This window comes from Notolepis coatsorum (assembly GCF_963971535.1).
Source record: "Notolepis coatsorum genome assembly, chromosome: 6".
Taxonomy (NCBI): domain Eukaryota; kingdom Metazoa; phylum Chordata; class Actinopteri; order Aulopiformes; family Paralepididae; genus Notolepis; species Notolepis coatsorum.
The window spans coordinates 18,156,381-18,176,477 of record NC_140170.1 but is presented as its reverse complement, the minus strand read 5'-3'; the positions used below and the strand labels follow the sequence as shown (position 1 = coordinate 18,176,477).

Here is a 20,097-nt window from a genome sequence, read left to right as displayed (position 1 = left end):
AATCGCCTTTACTGGAATATTCCAGAACGTTGTCATTTGTCGGCCTATTTATGAATCGTTTTCAAATAAACGCTAGATGATCGATAGTAAATGTGTGTGCACGCACGCTCATGGCTTTTACAGTCAAAACAGCTATATCACATATAGTGGAAACGATTATATCTCCGTGAAAACGAGTCTGATTATCCTAACACTGATAACATAGCTTCCTTAGCTGAGGTCAGATGGTATCCAAATGGTTTATTCCAATTTTCGATCGCCATTCGAAAAAATCGATAAATGTATTGATCAGTGTATACAGTAGAACACATGATCCGCGCGGCTCAGAGGCTCCAGAATGAACTCTGGTAGACCCCGGCTGCATCAGTGAGAAGTAAAATGTGGAGTCAGAAATCCGTTCTCCCATTCACTTTCATTGAGTCCATTCCAAAAGGGTGATTTACCATCTGGGAGACAATAGGGGGCGCTTTTTTCAGATCTGACCGCTGGCGGTCCCTGGATCTCCAACGGTAGGCTCGCGTGATGCAATATGATTTCAGATCGCTAATAAAAAATAAAATAAAAATAACCCGAATATTCTCGGGCGTGGCACTCAAAGTGTTAAGCAAATCATATCAGAACTTCACGTTCCAATAGGCTTACAAAAATCTGTTACAAAACAGGATAAAAGTCAGAGTATGCACCCAGCGGATAGTGGGGCGTGGAGATAAAAAGTTAATAAAAAATATTTAAAGAAAATAAAAATATCTGGTAGGGGACTCCACTTACTACAGCTTGCCCTCCCATTGATCGATCGATTGAAAATGTTATTAACAGATTGCAGAATGGGTACAATACAGTACGGCTCGGGCAGCGCAGCGGAGATCGCGCTCATCACCAATGCAAGAGACTCCGGTCTCGAATCCGGGTGTCGGCCGTCATACTACCTCGATTGGCAGAGTTAGAGGGTGGAAGTCGATGGGTGGTAATCTGGACGTTGTGGACAGCGACTCCTACAGGTCGGTTGGTGGACGCCTGCACAGCAGAGACAGGAAATGGCGGGGGTAGTGTGAGCCTCCCACACGTTACACCTCGCCGAATGAGAGTACGCGCTGGCAGGTGAAAAGATGTGACAGACTGCCTCCTCGTGTATCGGAGGGGACACGTGATGTAAGGCCTCTATCCTCTCTACAACCGGCCAGTGGGGGGCATATGCGAGCAACATTCAAGACAGGGGAGGGGAGAATTGGCACAGCGAAATTGGGATGGGAGAAAAATTGAAAAAGGAGAAAAAGTGGATACAAAAATATAGTGTATAGTATATACAGTACGGCTCAATACAAAACAACTGCTAAGAGGATGCAGACCACATCGGGGTCCCCCATTTTCAATTCATCATGACATTTATGACATACAAGACAAACAGATGTACAGAACTGTGTAGTAAAAAGAGATCATAAAAGATATATACATCCGAAGGAGAAGAAACTGTACATTGGTGGGGGGGAGGTATTGGACATTTACCGATATATGATGTGAAAATTAGGGAGGAGATATTATTGAATTTTTTTAGACTATTGCGTAATTTCTCCATGTACGACGGGTGCTGTCTAAATGTGCGTTAACACTTATTTGGTTTTATCTATGGATGTCCGATATTATCGGCCGATATTGGCATTCAAATGTGATATCGGAAAATATCGGTATCGGTTTTAAAAAATTAAATAAAAAAGATTAAATATTTAATTTCTTTTACATTTATTTAACCTTTATTTACCAAGGCAAGCAAGAAAGAACAAATTCAGATTTTATTTATTGTCAAAAGTATGCATAATGTTGTGTTAATTCCACAACAAGAGATATGTAATGTTAATTACCTGAAATTATTCCGTTTGGGGGGGGGACCCTGCATATATCGGTATCGGAAATTAAAGGAAAAGTCCAACATTTTGGGAAATTAGCTTATTTAACATCTTCCCTGGAGTTAGACAAGAAGATACATACCTTTTTTGTCTCTGTGCGTGCATTTAGCTTTGGGAACAGTCGCTCCGTTAGCATAGTGTTGAGTCAGTCAACGAGTGACACTTTGTATAATGACATCCTGTTCTCTCTGTCCCTTGTATGATTTAATAGGTTTATTGTATATCCGTTTTAAATCTAGGCATATGTTACTGTAGGTGTCTAGATGTGATATGTATGTTCCCCCCATGTGTCTGACCTCCTATCACCATACCGAGGGGAAAGCTATTATACAACATTTAACTACAATGTGTGATGTGTAAACATATAACCAATAATTAAGTATATGCGTATAGACTATTCAGGCAGGAGGAACCGTGTATTGCTTCCATCTCAATACTGCAGGGCCTTTTCCTAGAATGTGTAGTAAAGGAGTAACCGGTTGGAATGTGAGGGCATGGAGAAGAGAGGGGCCACTATAGCCGTATAAACTACTTTTCACATGTAATAATTATGGAAACATATATACTGTTGGTATAAAGGTATATATATATAATGCTATATTAATTATATGTTTCATAATTCTCTGCTTAAAAAGAATGATATGCTTGGCGATGATACCTACAGAAGGTATCATAACCCTTGCCTGTCCTGCCTGCATTCTCTTACTGATCTGCCTGTTCTGTTCTGCCTGTTTCTCTTACTGTTAGAGTGAGTCAGAACGAGAGAGGCCCCATGCAGTGGGGGAGTGACCAGCTGGAATGCAAGGCTAAGAAGAGGGAGCTCTAGTCAGAGGGGCATTGTATTCTTATGAATTACTTGATTTGATATGTAACTGCAAAGTAACAAATAACTGAAGGAGGGATATGACACGTACTGTACAATGATTGGAGCTATGTACTGATGATGGCGTGACGTGACGGACCTTATAAAAAGGCCAGCTCGCTGGAGACAGACAGATTTTAGGATTTTGACATTTTGCTTGCAGACACCAGCCGTGTTAGGCTATTGATATCTTAGAGATGAGATGTTGTTTATATAACCTTTTAATAATAATCTTTTTTTGTAACTTCATTGAAATAAAGATGACTTTTTTATAATTATCCATTGAGTTCTTGGACTGATTTCTGCCAGCAATGGGCCACGATGCTGGCTGCGCCCTGATTTCCTCTGAAGGTGACTATTTGTACTGGCAGCATGTACTACAGATTGAATCAATTGCTGGTTAATGCTTTTCATCTAAAGTTATATATTATATATATATATGCTATTGGCAGTAGTAAAACTTATTAGACGGTGAAGTAATATCACCAAGCTTGCAAATAATGATTACGTGTTAGTACGCTAATATGGGTTCTTTCGTAAATTGATGATAATAATAATGGTAATAATAATAATTACAGACCATCCCTCACAAATGAGGACATTGGCGGTTACGGTGACGTAAGATCATCAGGCTTTCAGAGAAGCAGCATAACGTAAAATGATGATAACAATGATAATAATGATATTATTGTTATTATAGGCAATAAGAGTTCTCCTAGACACATTCGGTTTATTACAAACAAGAAGAGGTTAACAACTCTTCTATGCTTACATTTCATATCAACTGGATATAACTAGACCAGTGACTATGAAGTAAACTTGACAGAAATAGTAATTGACTCGAGAACTTTGCGAGTTTAGCACCTCGCTGGGGGATATCGAGCGGCCACAGGCTTCTATCTCGAGTAGGTGATTGAGATAGATAGAGACTGCCTGTAGCTCTTAACATGGCATCCCTGGCTTAGGGCTGAGATCGGTATGATAACAGCCAAAATAAAATAAACTAGAAATATTGAAAACGGAGAACCGTGAAATGAACAGACTACAAAAGCGAGTTTAAACCTTAAAATTGAGGGTGCTCTTATGAGCACCTAGGGAGCTAAAACCTTCCGCTTTAGAATACACCAGACAAAGGATATTGATCTGTATGGCTGTATCTGTATCGGTGGAAAGCAGTGGCAAATTAAAAGGCAAATTCTGCGTGGTGGGGCAGGGCTGTACGCTAAGCTTTTTCACTAGGGGCACACTTGCCCCTAAATGAGAAATTTAGGGGCAAAAAATTTTTTTTAGGGGCAAATTGTTTAATAACAATTTTACCATTATTAAAAAAAATATGTTCCTGCCTCATTACTGTGGTCCTTTTATTTAACATTTAAGTGCGTTTGTTTTCAGGTTTGTATCTTTTATAATGAACCAACCGAGAAAGTGTGTAAATCACTAATGGAACAAAAACAACAAACTGTGTGTGTGTGTGTGCGCGCTTGTGTAGTGCTCCTTGAATGAGATCACCACAACACACACACACACCATTGCATTAATCAGGAGGACAAGAAACTCTGCATACATTTGTTTCACAATGAAAAGTGCTTTAGAAATCAAATTAATTATTATTGTAAATAACCCCATGAAAGGTTTATTATTTGTATGGGTAATTACCTGCTTCATATTTGTGATGTTACTGGTTTCAGTGTGTGCCTAAAGTGATCAATGTGTTGGGCCGTTTATAGAGATCTATGCCAATTAATGTTTATGTATATCCGGGACTTTTTTTTATGTGACCTTTATTTTGAAAACCGTGTTGCGACGCAACCTTATTTACATTTGCGCTTTTGACAGTGAAATGTTCAGTCCAACTTAGCTCGAAGGAAAGACTAATCAAAAAGGTTTAATTGACCCGTATGAGGCTTTTACGGTAGGACTTTGATTGTTTATAGAAGTGGAATGTAATACTATGCTAAACGAGAAATAAACAGTGATTTTACCAGCAGTAAAGTTGCAAGCCACTTTCATTTCATATACGGGGACACCGTGACAATTATTAGTATTATCTTATTTGCATATTGTCTCATTATTAGATAGATAGATAGGTTGATATTTTATAAATTTAAGTAGACAGTATTTCACGTCCTAATAGTGGGCTACTACTACTCACCAAATCGATGGCTGAACCTGAACGTTAGAAGTGTCCGTGTCCGACTCCCCGTCAATCAATCATAACATCATCACGTCAATCATCATCATCTTATCATCTCTCCACATCGGACGTGGTTGTCATAAGATGGACTGATATCCACTCCGTTGTTCTTGCAGAGCAAAATTTGCGTCTTAAATGTATTGAAATGAGGTGCTTCTTTGGCGATGCAATAGTCCATATTGAAAGGAAGAGCGGCCACATTCAGTTTTGTTTTGCTAGGAATTATGGGATTTGGTGTTGGATGTATAGACTACGCAGATAGGGACATGGTCTTTAATCGCACGATAGACTACAAGTACCAAGTATATAGCGTGACCCAGATTCACTCCACACGCAAATCTTTTTTTTTCACTCAGGCTATCGGTGATCGCAGTAAGTTCATTCATTGCCGACAGATTCTTTCATAGCACCACGACATACACTGTGCACTGTACAGCCTTGGTTGTAGGCTAATGTTTTTAAAAAAATGTATCCAATTTGTATGGATTAATTTAGGAGTGAAATGCGAATGAAGGGTTGAAATCACAACTCGCAACGTTGCTCCCAAATAATATTTCCAACTCGCAACGGCCAAATTAAGGGGCAATTTGCGACGAGATCATCGCAGTGTACAGGCCTGTGGGGGCATTGCTGGTGGAGCGGTTGAAGCCGCAAAATTGGATTAAAGAAAAAGAGAACTCTCTCTAATGACACTGGAGACAGACAAAACTAGCTCACCATCGGCTAACGAGCCAGTGCTAACACAAGTGAACTGGCCCAAGCCAGACGAGAGCTAACTAGCTCACCATCGGCTAACGAGCCAGTGCTAACAGGAAATGAACTGGCCCTAGCCAGACAAAAGCTAACTAGCTCACCATCGGCTAACGAGCCAGTGCTAACAGGAATGCAGGCTAACTAGCCACAAGTGAATTGAATGCTAACTGGAGGCGACCAAAACGGAGCCGACAGGAATGCAGGCTAACTAGCCACAAGTGAATTGAATGCTAACTGGAGGCGACCAAAACGGAGCCCACAGGAATGCAGGCTAACTAGCCACAAGTGAATTGAATGCTAACTGGAGGCGACCAAAATGGAGCCCACAGGAATGCAGGCTAACTAGCCACAAGTGAATTGAATGCTAACTGGAGGCGACCAAAACGGAGCCCACAGGAATGTAGGCTAACAAGCCAGTGCTAACAGGAAGTGAACTGGCCCTAGCCAGACAAGGGCTAACTGGCTCACCACAGGCTAACTAGCCATTGCGAACTGGAACGAATAGCAGGCTACCTAGCCCGAGACTACAGCAGCGCCGGCTAACGAGCCAGTACTAACACGATGTCTCACAATCATTCCCACATCACAGAGGACAAGGAATTAGCCTCGGATGATGGATTGGGAGTTTCTACACCTAGCAGGGGGTTAGACTACCCAAGAGAACGGGGAACACAACCAGAGTCGCCTGAGGCGCTTGCGGAAAGTGAGGAATTCACAGAACCAAGCAAATCACAATACCCAGAGCTGCCGGCTGTACAGCAGGCGGTAATTTGAACAGGAGAGAAACCTTACTGCTGTGACCAGTGTGGAAAGACCTTCAAGACAAAGGGAGATCTTAAAAGTCACCATATGGTACACAGGAGAGAGACCCTACGGCTGTGACCATTGTGACATTAGCTTCAAGAGAAAGGCAGATCTTAAAAGTCACCACATGGTACACAGAAAAGAAACCTTACTGCTGTGGCCAGTGTGGAAAGACCTTCAAGACGAAGGGAGATCTTAAAAGTCACCACATGGTACACACAGGAGAGAGACCCTACGGCTGTGACCAGTGTGACATTAGCTTCAAGAGAAAGGCAGATCTTAAAAGTCACCACATGGTACACACAGAAAAGAAACCTTACTGTTGTGGCCAGTGTGGAAAGACCTTCAAGACGAAGGGAGATCTTAAAAGTCACCACATGGTACACACAGGAGAGAGACCCTACGGCTGTGACCAGTGTGACATGAGCTTCCAGAGAAAGCATGGGCTTAAGAAACACAGTCGGTGGAGGCAGCCATGCAAGGTGCCAACCTGCTTAACGGGAGCAGTCAGGGGTTATGTGTCTTGCTCAAAAACACTTCGACACACTACCTGGGACGAGCTGGAATCGAAGCGGAATGATCCCATTATCTTTAGCCCAGAGGAGGAGTATGGCGACATTCAGATCAGGGATCAGAACCCGAGGCCACAGAGGACTCCTTCAGGTGAAACTAAGTCTGAGCCTGAACATGATGGGGAGCTAAATACCTCTGAAACTGAACACAGTTCTGATTACTCAACATCTTGAGTAATAGCTCAAGAGAAGCTAGCACAAGGAGACGCTAGCTCCCCGAAGGGGCTTCAATGGCCCAAATGATGGAAATAGAAATAAGAACCCCCGGTCAAGATCCAGGGGAAAACATGGGGGAGAAACTAACCCCAGAGCAGCAAGCAGAGATGAGAAGGCTCAACTTCGGCCTCCCAAAGCCCAGCAACACCCCCCAGGGCTGTGTTCTGAGTCCCCTCCTCTACTCCCTGTACACACACGACTGTGTGGCTCAGCGGAGTAGCAACACAATCATCAAATTTGCTGACGACACAGTGGTGGTGGGCCTGATCTCTGCCAACGACGAGAGGGCCTACCTGGAAGAGGTCAAGGTCCTGGCGGGATGGTGCCAGGAAAACAGCCTCTCCCTGAACGTCAGCAAAACAAAGGAGAAGATTGTGGACTTCAGGAGGTCGGGGGTCAAGGACTACAGCCCCCTCAGCATCGACGGGGCACCGGTTGAGAGTCAACAGCTTTAAGTACCTCGGAGCCTACATATCCGAGGACTTGACATGGACCACACACATTGACAGTGTTGTGAAGAAGGCACGACAACGCCTCTACTTCCTCAGGCGCCTAAGGAAGTTCCAAGTCAGTCAGAAGATCCTTAAGAACTTCTACTCATGTACAATAGAGAGCATCCTGACTGGCAACATCACCTCCTGGTTTGGGAATAGCACTGCACAAGACCGAAGCAGACTACAAAGAGTGACACGTTCAGCCGAACGCACAATTGGAGGGGGGCTCCCCACCCTCCAGAACATTTACAACAAGCGGTGCAGGGGCAAGGCTAAGAGAATCATTAAAGACTCCAGTCACCCGAACAACTGCCTCTTTGAACTGCTGCGGTCAGGCAAGCGATACCGGAGTCTCAAGGCGAGCACAGAAAGACTCAGAAGAAGCTTCTATCCCCAGGCCATCAGGCTGCTCAACGAACAATGAACACTACACAACAACCATCAAACGCACATAGCGCACACATCCACACGCACACACTCACTTTAAACAAACACACTGTAGCACCCACTCCCCACACTTTATATTTATTGATGAAGGATTGCACTACAACTCGTACACCTTACTGTAAATTGTACCTAAATTGTACCTCATCCCATTTCTGCTTTGCACTATATAGTATTGTACATTAGTACACTGCATAGTATTGTATATTATATGTTAACTCAGTTACGTCTATTCTGCATCGAACATTGTACATATGTCTATACTAAACACTGTGACCTCATTTTCTACTTCTAATTTACATGCTATACTATGTTGTTTGATACTATCTTGTCTAGCACAGTCTCTGGAGCGTAACAGTAAGAAGCATTTTGTATGAAAGTATTCTGTACTTCTGTATGACAACTATTAAAGAAACTTGAAACTTGAAAACTTAAGGCTAGAACAAGGAAAACGGAGTCTTCCGACATCAAATACCTCTCTGCAGACGATTGGGGGGCACTAACCCCAGAGCAGCAAGCAGAGATGAGGGCAAAAAGGGAGGAATTCAAAGCCCGGAAGGAAAAACATCAATAGTATCCTTACCTCCTGGGGCCCTGACACGTGACACTCGAGCAAGTGCAAACTGCACTTGACATACAGCTCATCTGTCAAGAGGAATAATATATAGTGTAACTGAGGGGTACAATTCCCTGACTGTATTGATAAGTATGGTATCATTAAACCACTACCGCTTTATGTACTTTAACTACTGGCCATACAGTACACGATATCTAAATATGATGAACACTTTCCACAATGAAATCGGTTCCAGTCAAAGGTAATAATCAAATATTTAATGGAGCAAAAGGTACATAGAATATTTATCTTACATTTATCATTTGAATCCACTTGTAAGGCAAATGAGTACTCGTAGGCAAATCAACACTGAATGTCCAATCTCTGGTTACGCAGGAAGCAAGTATACAACCTGGCTCTTAGGGAATTATATCTATGGTACACTTAATGATATAGCGGGATATTCTGGAGGGGGTCCTCCCGGTTGTAAGCCGGTAGGGGGGGTAGGAGAGCCGTCGGTAGTAGACCGTCTGGTCAACGATATCTATGGAGACTTCAAGTACAGAAGACAGTGCAATAGACTCTTGATCCGCAGATGAATACACCTTGGTTCTCTTGTAGGCTGTAGCTCCACAATGAAGAAGAAGCTAGGCGACCTCAGTCTCTCTGAGCGCCGACTCAACTTGACTCCTCTCGGGGGTAAATCCAACACTCACAGGCGTCGGCGATTATCCGCTCCACAAATCACAGTACCAAAGCAAATATATATTCCAGCCGCATAGGGCTCAGCAGTCGTCGGGTAGGTAATCCAGTGTACATGTCCCTCGGTCCTCGCCTAGATCTCCTCGGATGAAAGCGCCATGTGGTCGGCCCAACCTGGATAAGACTCTAGATAACACGAGGAAGCGTTGGAGATGCTGGTCACTTTAGAACTCTAACCGCACGATGCACCATACACGATATTCCGTGTATATGTACAAGGAATATACAAGGGATATCAAACGATATACAAATACTATTCAATATATATCCATAAATAAATATATATATTCGGTTTAATCTGGCCCTTCACAACAGGGAGGCTTTTAATAGTCAAGGTAAGAGGATTTCAAGTCATGGTATCTATAAACTTCAATCGGTTCGGATCTTTTGAATGAATGAGAATGTAAACAAACACGCCGTCACGTTGAAATCACTGGCTGCGCTCATACAGTAGTGGTTGGGCAAGTATATTTGCTTATAAAACGTAATTGCACAGTCTCTGGAGCGTAACAGTAAGAAGCATTTTGTATAAAAGTATTCTGTACTTCTGTATGACAAATATTAAAGAAACTTGAAACTAATTGTCTAATTCAATTATTTTTTATTTCTCCACGTGGTGAATACACAGGTCACAACATGTTTACATGAACGTTTTGGAGTTGTATTTGGAGTGTATTCTGCAATCTGTTAATAAACTTTTCAATCAATCAATCAAACTATACACAGTAAGGGAACGTCGGGCTCCGGCCCCTACTCACTTCCAGTGATGAAGCTAAGCTATGCTAACGGAGCGTCTGTTCCCAAAGCTAAATGCACGCACAGAGACAAAAAAGGTATGTATCTTCTTGTCTAACTCCAGGGAAGATGTTAAATAAGCTAATTTCCCAAAATGTTGGCGTTTTCCTTTAACATGACAGAATACTACATGCATTTTGTATACATTTTAAGTATACTATGTAAAGATGTCTGTCCTTTCTCTAAACCAGAGTAAAGTAAAGTAAATTTGTAATCTATTTCATTCAGAAGGGATTTCCTGACAGTAACTATTTGGTAGTTTACACCCGTACCAACCATATCAGCTGCATGAGATGTACACTCACCAGCGCCTATGGACAAAAATTGAGACTCTGCAAACTATCATCAAGCTTAGCACCTTGACGTGGGGGGACAGAGCGAGCATCAGGGTCTCTATATCCGACGGGCCTATCAGATTTGTGGGGGCTCGGAAGCTTCAGCATACAGGACGCTGTAGTGCTGGGGCGGCCAAGTCACTGGTTTATAGGTCTGTCAAAACGGATCGGAGGTTCTGGGGCTTAGAACATTAGTTCAAGTGAGTTGGGATGTATACTAATTGAATAGGTATTAACAGCCGAAAGAATATGAACTGAAATGACTGCTGTCGGGTGCCTCTGAAGTAACATAATGTTTACTTAAAGTCAAAAACCTGAGTAGAAAGCTCTACACGTAGAAAGCTCTACACGCGACTATAAACCTACGATAAAAGGCTTAAAGTCATACTCGAGTAGAAAGCTCTACTCGGGAATATCACACTTCAGTAGAAAGCTCTATTTTTGTGATTAAAGTAAACGTTTACGCACGACTGAACGGTAACGCAGTGTTATACCTAAAGTCAAAACTCTAGTAGAAAGCTCTACCCTACGAGACGGATCAGTCTCTCACAATTAAGTAGAAAGCTCTACACGCAACTAGAAACCTACGATAAAAGGCTTAAAGTCATACTAGAGTAGAAAGCTCTACTCGGGAATATCACACTTCAATAGAAAGCTCTATTTTTGTGATTAAAGTAGCGTTTACTCACGACTAAAGGGTAACGTAATGTTCAGGTAATAGGTCACCTGAACTAGAAGTAACCTAATGTTTACTTAAAGTCAGAATAAGTCCTGCATGAGTCCTGCTACTGTGACGGAAGTGGAACCAGCGTAATCATACAGGCTGGTGTTATCAGCAGGAGCTGAGTCTACAAGAGGCTACATAGCCTGAGTCTACAAGAGGCTACATAGCCTGAATCTACAAGAGGCTACCTAGCCTGAGTCTACAGCAGGCTAACTAGCCAGAGCTAACACCAGACATAACAGTCACTAACTACCCAGTCTGGACCGAGACAAGTACAACACAGGGTTGACCCCCTGTGCAAGAAGGAAGTGGACGGAAACAACCAGGAATCTGCCCAACAAACGTTGGAAGTCTAGCATTGATTTGGCTAATGGATTCTGGTCAGTACCTATCGACCCCCTATCCACCCAATACTCTGTATCCTACCAGCCCAATACGAACGGGGTGGCAGAGAGAGCTGTACGCTCTATAAAGGATCAGATGATCAAAGTGAATATGTTGCGATCCTGGAATGAACCGACCTCCTTCCTTAGGATACACCAAGGAGACCGACAGTACAGTTCGGACCGGAAGGATCAGAACCTGCCCTATCTCGGGCCAGGAGCATTCTTAGACGGGGGGGCTGTCCCCCGGAGTCAGTGGACGACGCAGCAAATAGCAAACAGGAATATACTGACCCAGATCAGAACTCAGAAATGGAGGAAGACCGGGATAGGTCAAGCTCCAGAGCATCCTCAAGGTCCTCATCTAGATCAAGATCTAGGGAGAGAGTTCGGTACCCAAGGGACGAACCTCCTAGACCAGGGGTCTCAAACTCACGGCCCGCGGGCCAATTGCGGCCCGTGGGATGATATTTTGCGGCCCCCTACTGGACATCAAAGTGTAGGGTTAATGCGGCCCGTGCACTACTGTTTGCCGAGTCGTTGCGCGAGAGTTGGAAGTTTTATTTATTTGATCACTTGTAGGCTACCATAGCGCAGGCTCATGACAGCAACGTTATGTTAGTGACTTGGTTGAAACGTGATTCTGGAGTGATATGATATCAAGTAAAGTGGAAGCAAATGCATCCTCGCTATCTCTCCTCTGCGAGCAGTGCTGCGCGCTGTCCGCCTGCACTGCCACATTATGTCCGTCTGTGTGTACGGGTCTGGTCCAATCACATACGCGTCCCGTCAACGTTTTTCGCCCTCAGCCACAGTCTGCGAATCAGAGGCAGAGTAGGGGAGTAGGGCGGGTCTTCACGGACTGCTGTAGTCTTTCTCTTTCAGTTCAAATCGGAGCAGAGTTGAAAGCGCATATACAGTAAACTCACTCCCAGTTTTATCTCTGTGAGATAAATGTAGCTATTAGCCTATTTTCGCCAGCAGGCAGCCAGCAGAAAAATATGGCATTTTCAAAGATGGTCAGTAAAAGAAAAGTCGACTGCAATTCAAAGGTGAATGGACGGAAAAAGTCACAGCCAGGGGCGTAGCTGGAGATTCTGGGCCCCACTAAAGAATCAATTTGTGGGCCCCCAATCTATTAAAAAATGTGGGGCATTTATTTATTGATGAAAACGCATAATATGGTTTTTACCTATTTTTTTATAAACAGCTTTGTGATAGAATAAAAAAAATGCACAGTGCATTTCCATAGCTGTGGATGAGTCCACTGACACCACTGAGAAGCCTGAAGAACCGTTCATGTTCTGAAGAACTGTTCATGTTCTGAAATGTTATTGCTAAAGATTGAGAAGATTGGATCAGTTGTACTTTTTTTTTGAATACTTGAAACCCTTTTTTTGTGGAATATTTGATGCGGCCCAGCCTCACCCAGACTCTACCTCCAGCGGCCCCCAGGTAAATTGAGTTTGAGACCCCTGTCCTAGACCGAACAAGAGAGCTAAGCAGGCCAAACTGAGACCTATCAGCAAGAGGCCTTCTCTGGAAGCTCTCCTGGAGCTTAGGATTGGAGGAGAATGGGCAGGCAATGAAACAGGGGATATTATGCCTGCATATCCTGTGACATGGAGACAGAGAGACATCGGTCTGGACCCAGGTTACAGGGCGACGAGAGCCCCGAATGGACCTGAAAGAGAGAAAAGGAATGAGTCCTCTGCGGACTGTATCTGTGATGTCCTGCGTGGCCTACGGGCAGGGTCACACGACCAAGCCAACCACACTTCGATCGAGGACTGCTGCTACAATTCTCGGGGACCCGTGGGCCTCAAACTACGGGAGAGATCCAAGAGGTCAGAGGGGGTGACCATAAGAACCATGACATTGTGTTCTTCAGACGACAACAACTGGGGGTGCATTGGCCGGGAACAGCAGATGCAAGTCTTCCCGCCGGATACCAAGCAACGATGTGGCCCCTATCCTATCGAGCCGTCCAGCCAGGGAACAACAGATGAAAGTCTTCCCGACGGATACCAAGCAACGACGTGGCCCCTATCCTATCGAGCCGTCCAGCCAGGGAACAACAGATGCAAGTCTTCCCGCCGGCTACCAGGGTACCGAGGTACCAAGATGACAGAGGGGGTGTGGAGAGTCACAGCCATGTGACCCTGCAATCGCCATCTCGTCCCCCCGTACAGACGCTAGAAAGACAGTGGAAAATGACAGAACAAGATGACAGAGGGGGTGTTGAGTCACAGTCAACGAGTGACACTTTGTATAATGACATCCTGTTCTCTCTGTCCCTTGTATGATTTAATAGGTTTATTGTATATCTGTTTTAAATCTAGGCATATGTTACTGTAGGCAGGGCCGCCTCAGGGGGTGTGCGAGCAGTGCGGTCGCACAGGGCCTCGCGGGAAGGGGGGCCTCGCAAAAAAAATTAAAAAAAAAAACATTTATTTTTTAATTTTTTTTATATATATTTTTATTTTTATTTTTTTTGTGAGGCCCCCCTTCCCGCGAGGCCCTTTTTCATCACAGACCTAAAATCTAGTTTTGCTTATATGCTTATATATTTCACATTAGACACGTTTGTAGAATGTGTCTGACTTGTTCCTGGGTCAGCAGACATACTCACTATTGGAGCTCAGCCTCTGGGGTTCTGCAGCAGACATACTATTGGTTTCAACGACGGGAGTGGTTTTACTTACATCATGTGTAGTACGCCGGCGTGAGTCAGCTGCGTTTGACTATTTCGCGCGTGCAGCTTTTGACTATTATGCTTAGTTATGCCAGCCAAGACGAAGAAAGAGGTCGGTCATTATCAGTCGGTCAGTCACCAAGGAACGTTGACGAAAGGCCTCTCGCTAGCGGGACAAATGGCCGGAGCCTTGTCATGGTATAGCCATGATGATGTCGGCTAGTAGCTAGCTTAGCTAAAGGCTAACTAGCGTTAGCTAACCTAGAGACAGCGCATACAGCCAAGATGAAGAGGATGGTCGTTTGGCAGATGAACTTTGTCAACTCCACGCGGTTGTCTCCATCTTCTTGGACGTTTGGTGAGTTTTTAACCTATTCTATTAACTCTATTCTATTCCCGCCGTGGACATCTCTCTCTCTCTCTCTCATTTACATTTCGTCATTTAGCTGACGCTTTTATCCAAAGCGACTTACATGTTCTGTACGACAAGCCATCAGGAAGGGCACAACTCTATCAGCTGAGCAACAATGTTCATCAAAGTGTTGAGTGCTACAGTGTATGTTAGTTTATTAGGACAAGTGCATGAGAGTAAGGTTAGTTCGTTTTTTTTCTTTTTTTTTTTCAGATAATGGTTGAAGAAGTGAGTCTTTAGTCGACGGCGAAAGATTGGACGTGTTTCAGCTGTCCTAACTGGGGTGGGTAGTTCATTCCACCATTGTGGGGCAAGGACTGAGAATAGGCGACTTCTCTTTGATGACCCTCCCGGAGCTTGGATAGGAGTAGGTCTGAGGCGGCCAGAAGATGCAGAGCGAAGGGATCTTGAGGGTGTGTAGTTAGAGACCATTGACCGGAGGTAGGCGGGAGCGGTTCCCTTTGCCGCACGGTATGCTAGGTCGAGGGCCTTGAAGCGGATTCGTGCAGCAATGGGGAGCCAGTGCAGGTTTGAGATCAGGCGGGCCGCTGCGTTCTCTCTCTGGAGCTAAACTGGCCGACTAGCTGTTGTAGTACTACTAGTAGCTAACGGTGTGTGGCCTGGTGTCAGCACCTGTATGTAGCCGCATAGCTTGCTTCTGCGTTAGCTAATGGTTAGCGATAGCCTGGTTGAGCTAACCGTTAGCCAGTTAGCTGTTTAGCTACGACGTTAGCTGCCGGCTGCGCTCTGCTGGGAACGTTCGTTTGATGCTATCAGTTAGCCTTGAGTTAGCTGTTAGCTTGTGCTACGACCATTGACATTAGCCGTGAGAATAGCAGGGGGTTATTTTTGTCCCGCCAGCGAGAGGCCTTTCGTCAACGGGGAGACCTGTGTTGCGGCCTTTCGCCCTGCGTTCCTTGGTGCAGGTAAGATTAATGAAAATCATGACATTACCCCACTCTTCCTTCCTTCCCCTCCCGAATGTTTTGTTAATAACGATGTTTTTTTCCAGGCAAAACATATGTTACTTCACAACATTTGGAGATACGACATGTGCTGTGTGTGAATTCATTGTCTTGGTCGTTTGTGTAGCTTGGGTAGCGTTGGGCCGTTGGCCAAAGCTGTGTGTGGCCTGGTGTCAGTAGCCTACCTGGCTAGCCTTTAGCTGTCGGCCATTGGCTCCTTGCTGCTTTGTTTTCTCTGGTATAGACCCTCTTCTCTTTGGATTTAAGTGTTGATCTTTGTCCTTTTGGATCTATGTATATTCATGTTGCCTTTGTGAAGTTATCTTTTCCTTCTGTTTTGTTCTTTCATTAAAAGTTGAATATCCTTTAGGGGGTCATCTTTGCTTATCTCTCTAACACACATGCTCTCTCTCTCTCTCTCTCTTTCTAACACACACAGTCTGCCTATGGCGGCCTTTCTCGATGGCTAGGCTGTGCTTGCTGAGTCTGTACCTAGTCAAGGATCTTCAGTCACAGTGCTCAGGTATTCTGCCACTGTGTACTCTGTTTAGGGCCAAATAGCATTTCAATTTCTTTCCAATGTGTCTCTCTCTCTGTACACTGTATATTGACTGTAGAACGGGAGCTCTCTCTTGCTCTCTCTCTTGCTATATGTTGACTGTATCATGCCCAGCCTCGGGCAGCGCTATTATTTACGAATATGTTGACTGTATGAAAAAAAAAAAAAACTGACTGTAGGTGTCTAGATGTGATATGTATGTTCCCCCCATGTGTCTGACCTCCTATCACCATACCGAGGGGAAAGCTATTATACAACATTTAACTACAATGTGTGATGTGTAAACATATAACCAATAATTAAGTATATGCGTATAGACTATTCAGGCAGGAGGAACCGTGTATTGCTTCCATCTCAATACTGCAGGGCCTTTTCCTAGAATGTGTAGTAAAGGAGTAACCGGTTGGAATGTGAGGGCATGGAGAAGAGAGGGGCCACTATAGCCATATAAACTATTTTTCACATGTAATAATTATGGAAACATATATACTGTTGGTATAAAGGTATATATATATAATGCTATATTAATTATATGTTTCATAATTCTCTGCTTAAAAAGAATGATATGCTTGGCGATGATACCTACAGAAGGTATCATAACCCTTGCCTGTCCTGCCTGCATTCTCTTACTGATCTGCCTGTTCTGTACTGTTCTGCCTGTTTCTCTTACTGTTAGAGTGAGTCAGAACGAGAGAGGCCCCATGCAGTGGGGGAGTGACCAGCTGGAATGCAAGGCTAAGAAGAGGGAGCTCTAGTCAGAGGGGCATTGTATTCTTATGAATTACTTGATTTGATATGTAACTGCAAAGTAACAAATAACTGAAGGAGGGATATGACACGTACTGTACAATGATTGGAGCTATGTACTGATGATGGTGTGACGTGACTGACCTTATAAAAAGGCCGGCTCGCTGGAGACAGACAGATTTGACATTTTGCTTGCAGACACCAGCCATGTTAGGCTATTGATATCTTAGAGATGAGATGTTTTGTTTATATAACCTTTTAATAATAATCTTTTTTTGTAACTTCATTGAAATAAAGATGACTTTTTTATAATTATCCATTCAGTTCTTGGACTGATTTCTGCCAGCAATGGGCCACGATGCTGGCCGCGCCCTGATTTCCTCTGAAGGTGACTATTTGTACTGGCAGCATGTACTACAGATTGAATCAATTGCTGGTTAATGCTTTTCATCTAAAGTTATATATTATATATATATATATATGCTATTGGCAGTAGTAAAACTTATTAGACTGTGAAGTAATATCACCAAGCTTGCAAATAATGATTACGTGTTAGTACGCTAATATGGGTTCTTTCGTAAATTGATGATAATAATAATGGTAATAATAATAATTACAGACCATCCCTCACAAATGAGGACATTGTCGGTTACGGTGACGTAAGATCATCAGGCTTTCAGAGAAGCAGCATAACAGGCATTTCGTAAAATGATGATAACAATGATAATAATGATATTATTGTTATTATAGGCAATAAGAGTTCTCCTAGACATACATTCGGTTTATTACAAACAAGAAGAGGTTAACAACTCTTCTATGCTTACATTTCATATCAACTGGATATAACTAGACCAGTGACTATGAAGTAAACTTGACAGAAATAGTAATTGACTCGAGAACTTGGCGAGTTTAGCACCTCGCTGGGGGATATCGAGCGGCCACAGGCTTCTATCTCGAGTAGGTGATTGAGATAGATAGAGACTGCCTGTAGCTCTTAACACATAGCTTAGCTTCATCACTGGAAGTGAGGCGGGCCGGAGCCTGACGTTCCCTACAGGTTTGTTGATATTCTCATTCCTTCAAAGGATCCGAACCGAAGTTTATTAAAGTTAGTTTAGGTTCGTGTTAACGTTAGATAATGTACAAAATAAACGTTTTCCGCTGCGATAAACGTCGCACTTTTATTTTGAAAACCCCAGAAAGGAAGTCATTATATTTGCTTTACCATCCTGTTCTGTGTTAGCTCCGGTTAGCTCCGAGCGTCCAGTAGTTAGTAGTATATTATCAATACCAGCCATTGGATTACTGTTTTCTAAATTGGGGAGGCTTTTAATCGTCAAGGTAAGAGGATTTTAAGTCATGGTATCCATAAACTTCAATCGGTTCGGATCCTTTGAAGGAATGAGAATATCAACAAACCTGTAGGGAACGTCAGGCTCCGGCCCCGCCTCACTTCCAGTGATGAAGCTAAGCTATGCTAACGGAGCGACTGTTCCCAAAGCTAAATGCACGCACAGAGACAAAAAAGGTATGTATCTTCTTGTCTAACTCCAGGGAAGATGTTAAATAAGCTAATTTCCCAAAATGTTGGAGTTTTCCTTTAAGAGTTGGACAATATCGGTATAGGTAAAAAAGCCAATATCGAACATCCCTAATTTATTCCCAACTGTATTTGACCAGGGACCAGCCATATACAGGAGCAGTAATGCGTTGCTCATGGGACGGGGTTGCACTCCGTGCAACCAATGTTTTGTGAGCAGAAGCGCGTGCACACAGGAATGCGCTGCACTCGACTGATGCGCCAACTCGCAGTACCCACCTGGCTACTTTGCATATCAATAGCGCCGGTCGTCAGGTGTTACATTCCATTCGTAGAGGCAATTAGGCATCGTCTTTGGTCTGTCCTTATGCGAGGGAACATTTATGCGCGGGAGCGCGCTTGCACGTGGCGTCATCATTAGCGTGCGTGCAACCAGTGTTGATATGAGCAACGCAACACTGTACAGGAGGGTCTACCAGCTAGTGCAAGACAGTCAGAGAGTAATGAAACACATGGCCATTTAGTTTACTTTCCATCCATCAGACTCTTCAACAATGTATGTAAAAATACCACACTTTGTTATGGTAAAACAAATAGATTAAGGCTTCATGGAAAGAAAGAGGGAAAGCTGTGGACACAAAGACATACAACTGTGCTGCAACAGAGGAAGGACAAGAAGAGAAAAGAAAGACAAGAAAAACATACTGATATCCTGATGGTCTGTGGGCTCCTCCTTCAGCCCAGTGGAAATATCCATGGGTGGGTCTAGCGTGTCCTGAGCCTCTTCTTTCTTAATCATCAGTAGGTCACTGGGTGGATCTGGAGCAGAGGGAGACAGAAACTAAGTACTTACAGTGGCATGAAAAAGTATTTGCCCACTTTCTGATTTCCTATGCGATTACCTATTTGTCAAAATATATTTTTTTTAGTGTCTGGGTGGCGCAGCAGTCTAATCGCTCGTCACCAAAGCGTGAGACACCGGTATCGAATCCGGCTGTCAGCGTTGCCTCCAGCTTGGGCCGGCCATCATATTGACTCAATTGGCAGAGTCAGCGGGAGGGGAGTCGATGGGTGGTAATCTGGTCGTTGAGCGACTCCTACAGGTCGGTTAGGGCGCCTGCACAGCAAGGACAGGCGATGTCGAGGGTAGTGTGAGCCTCCCACACGTTACACCTCGCCAATGAGAGTCCGCGCTGGCAGGTGAAAAGAAGTGGCTGGCTGACTCCGCATGTATCGGAGGGGACATGCGATTAAGCATTACATCACGCACAGGAGTGGGTTGTGACAATTAGACCATGCCTAAGGGTAGTCGTTAGACCCCCCTAGGCATGGTCTAATTGTCACAACCCACGACTACAAGTGGTGTAATGCATTTATACAACTG

General features: G+C 43.8%; 1 protein-coding gene across 1 annotated transcript in view; it reads right to left on the bottom strand.

Moving 5' to 3' along the window:
• Nucleotides 1-20,097, bottom strand: part of LOC311229399 (uncharacterized protein) — a gene marked incomplete at its 3' end in the record, with an annotated part of 160,086 nt that overhangs the window by 88,901 nt on the left and 51,088 nt on the right. The window contains exon 6 of the mRNA XM_084315483.1: nucleotides 19,419-19,532. Coding sequence (XP_084171609.1) covers nucleotides 19,419-19,532 — 114 coding nt within the window. The remainder of the gene's footprint in view (nucleotides 1-19,418; nucleotides 19,533-20,097) is intronic.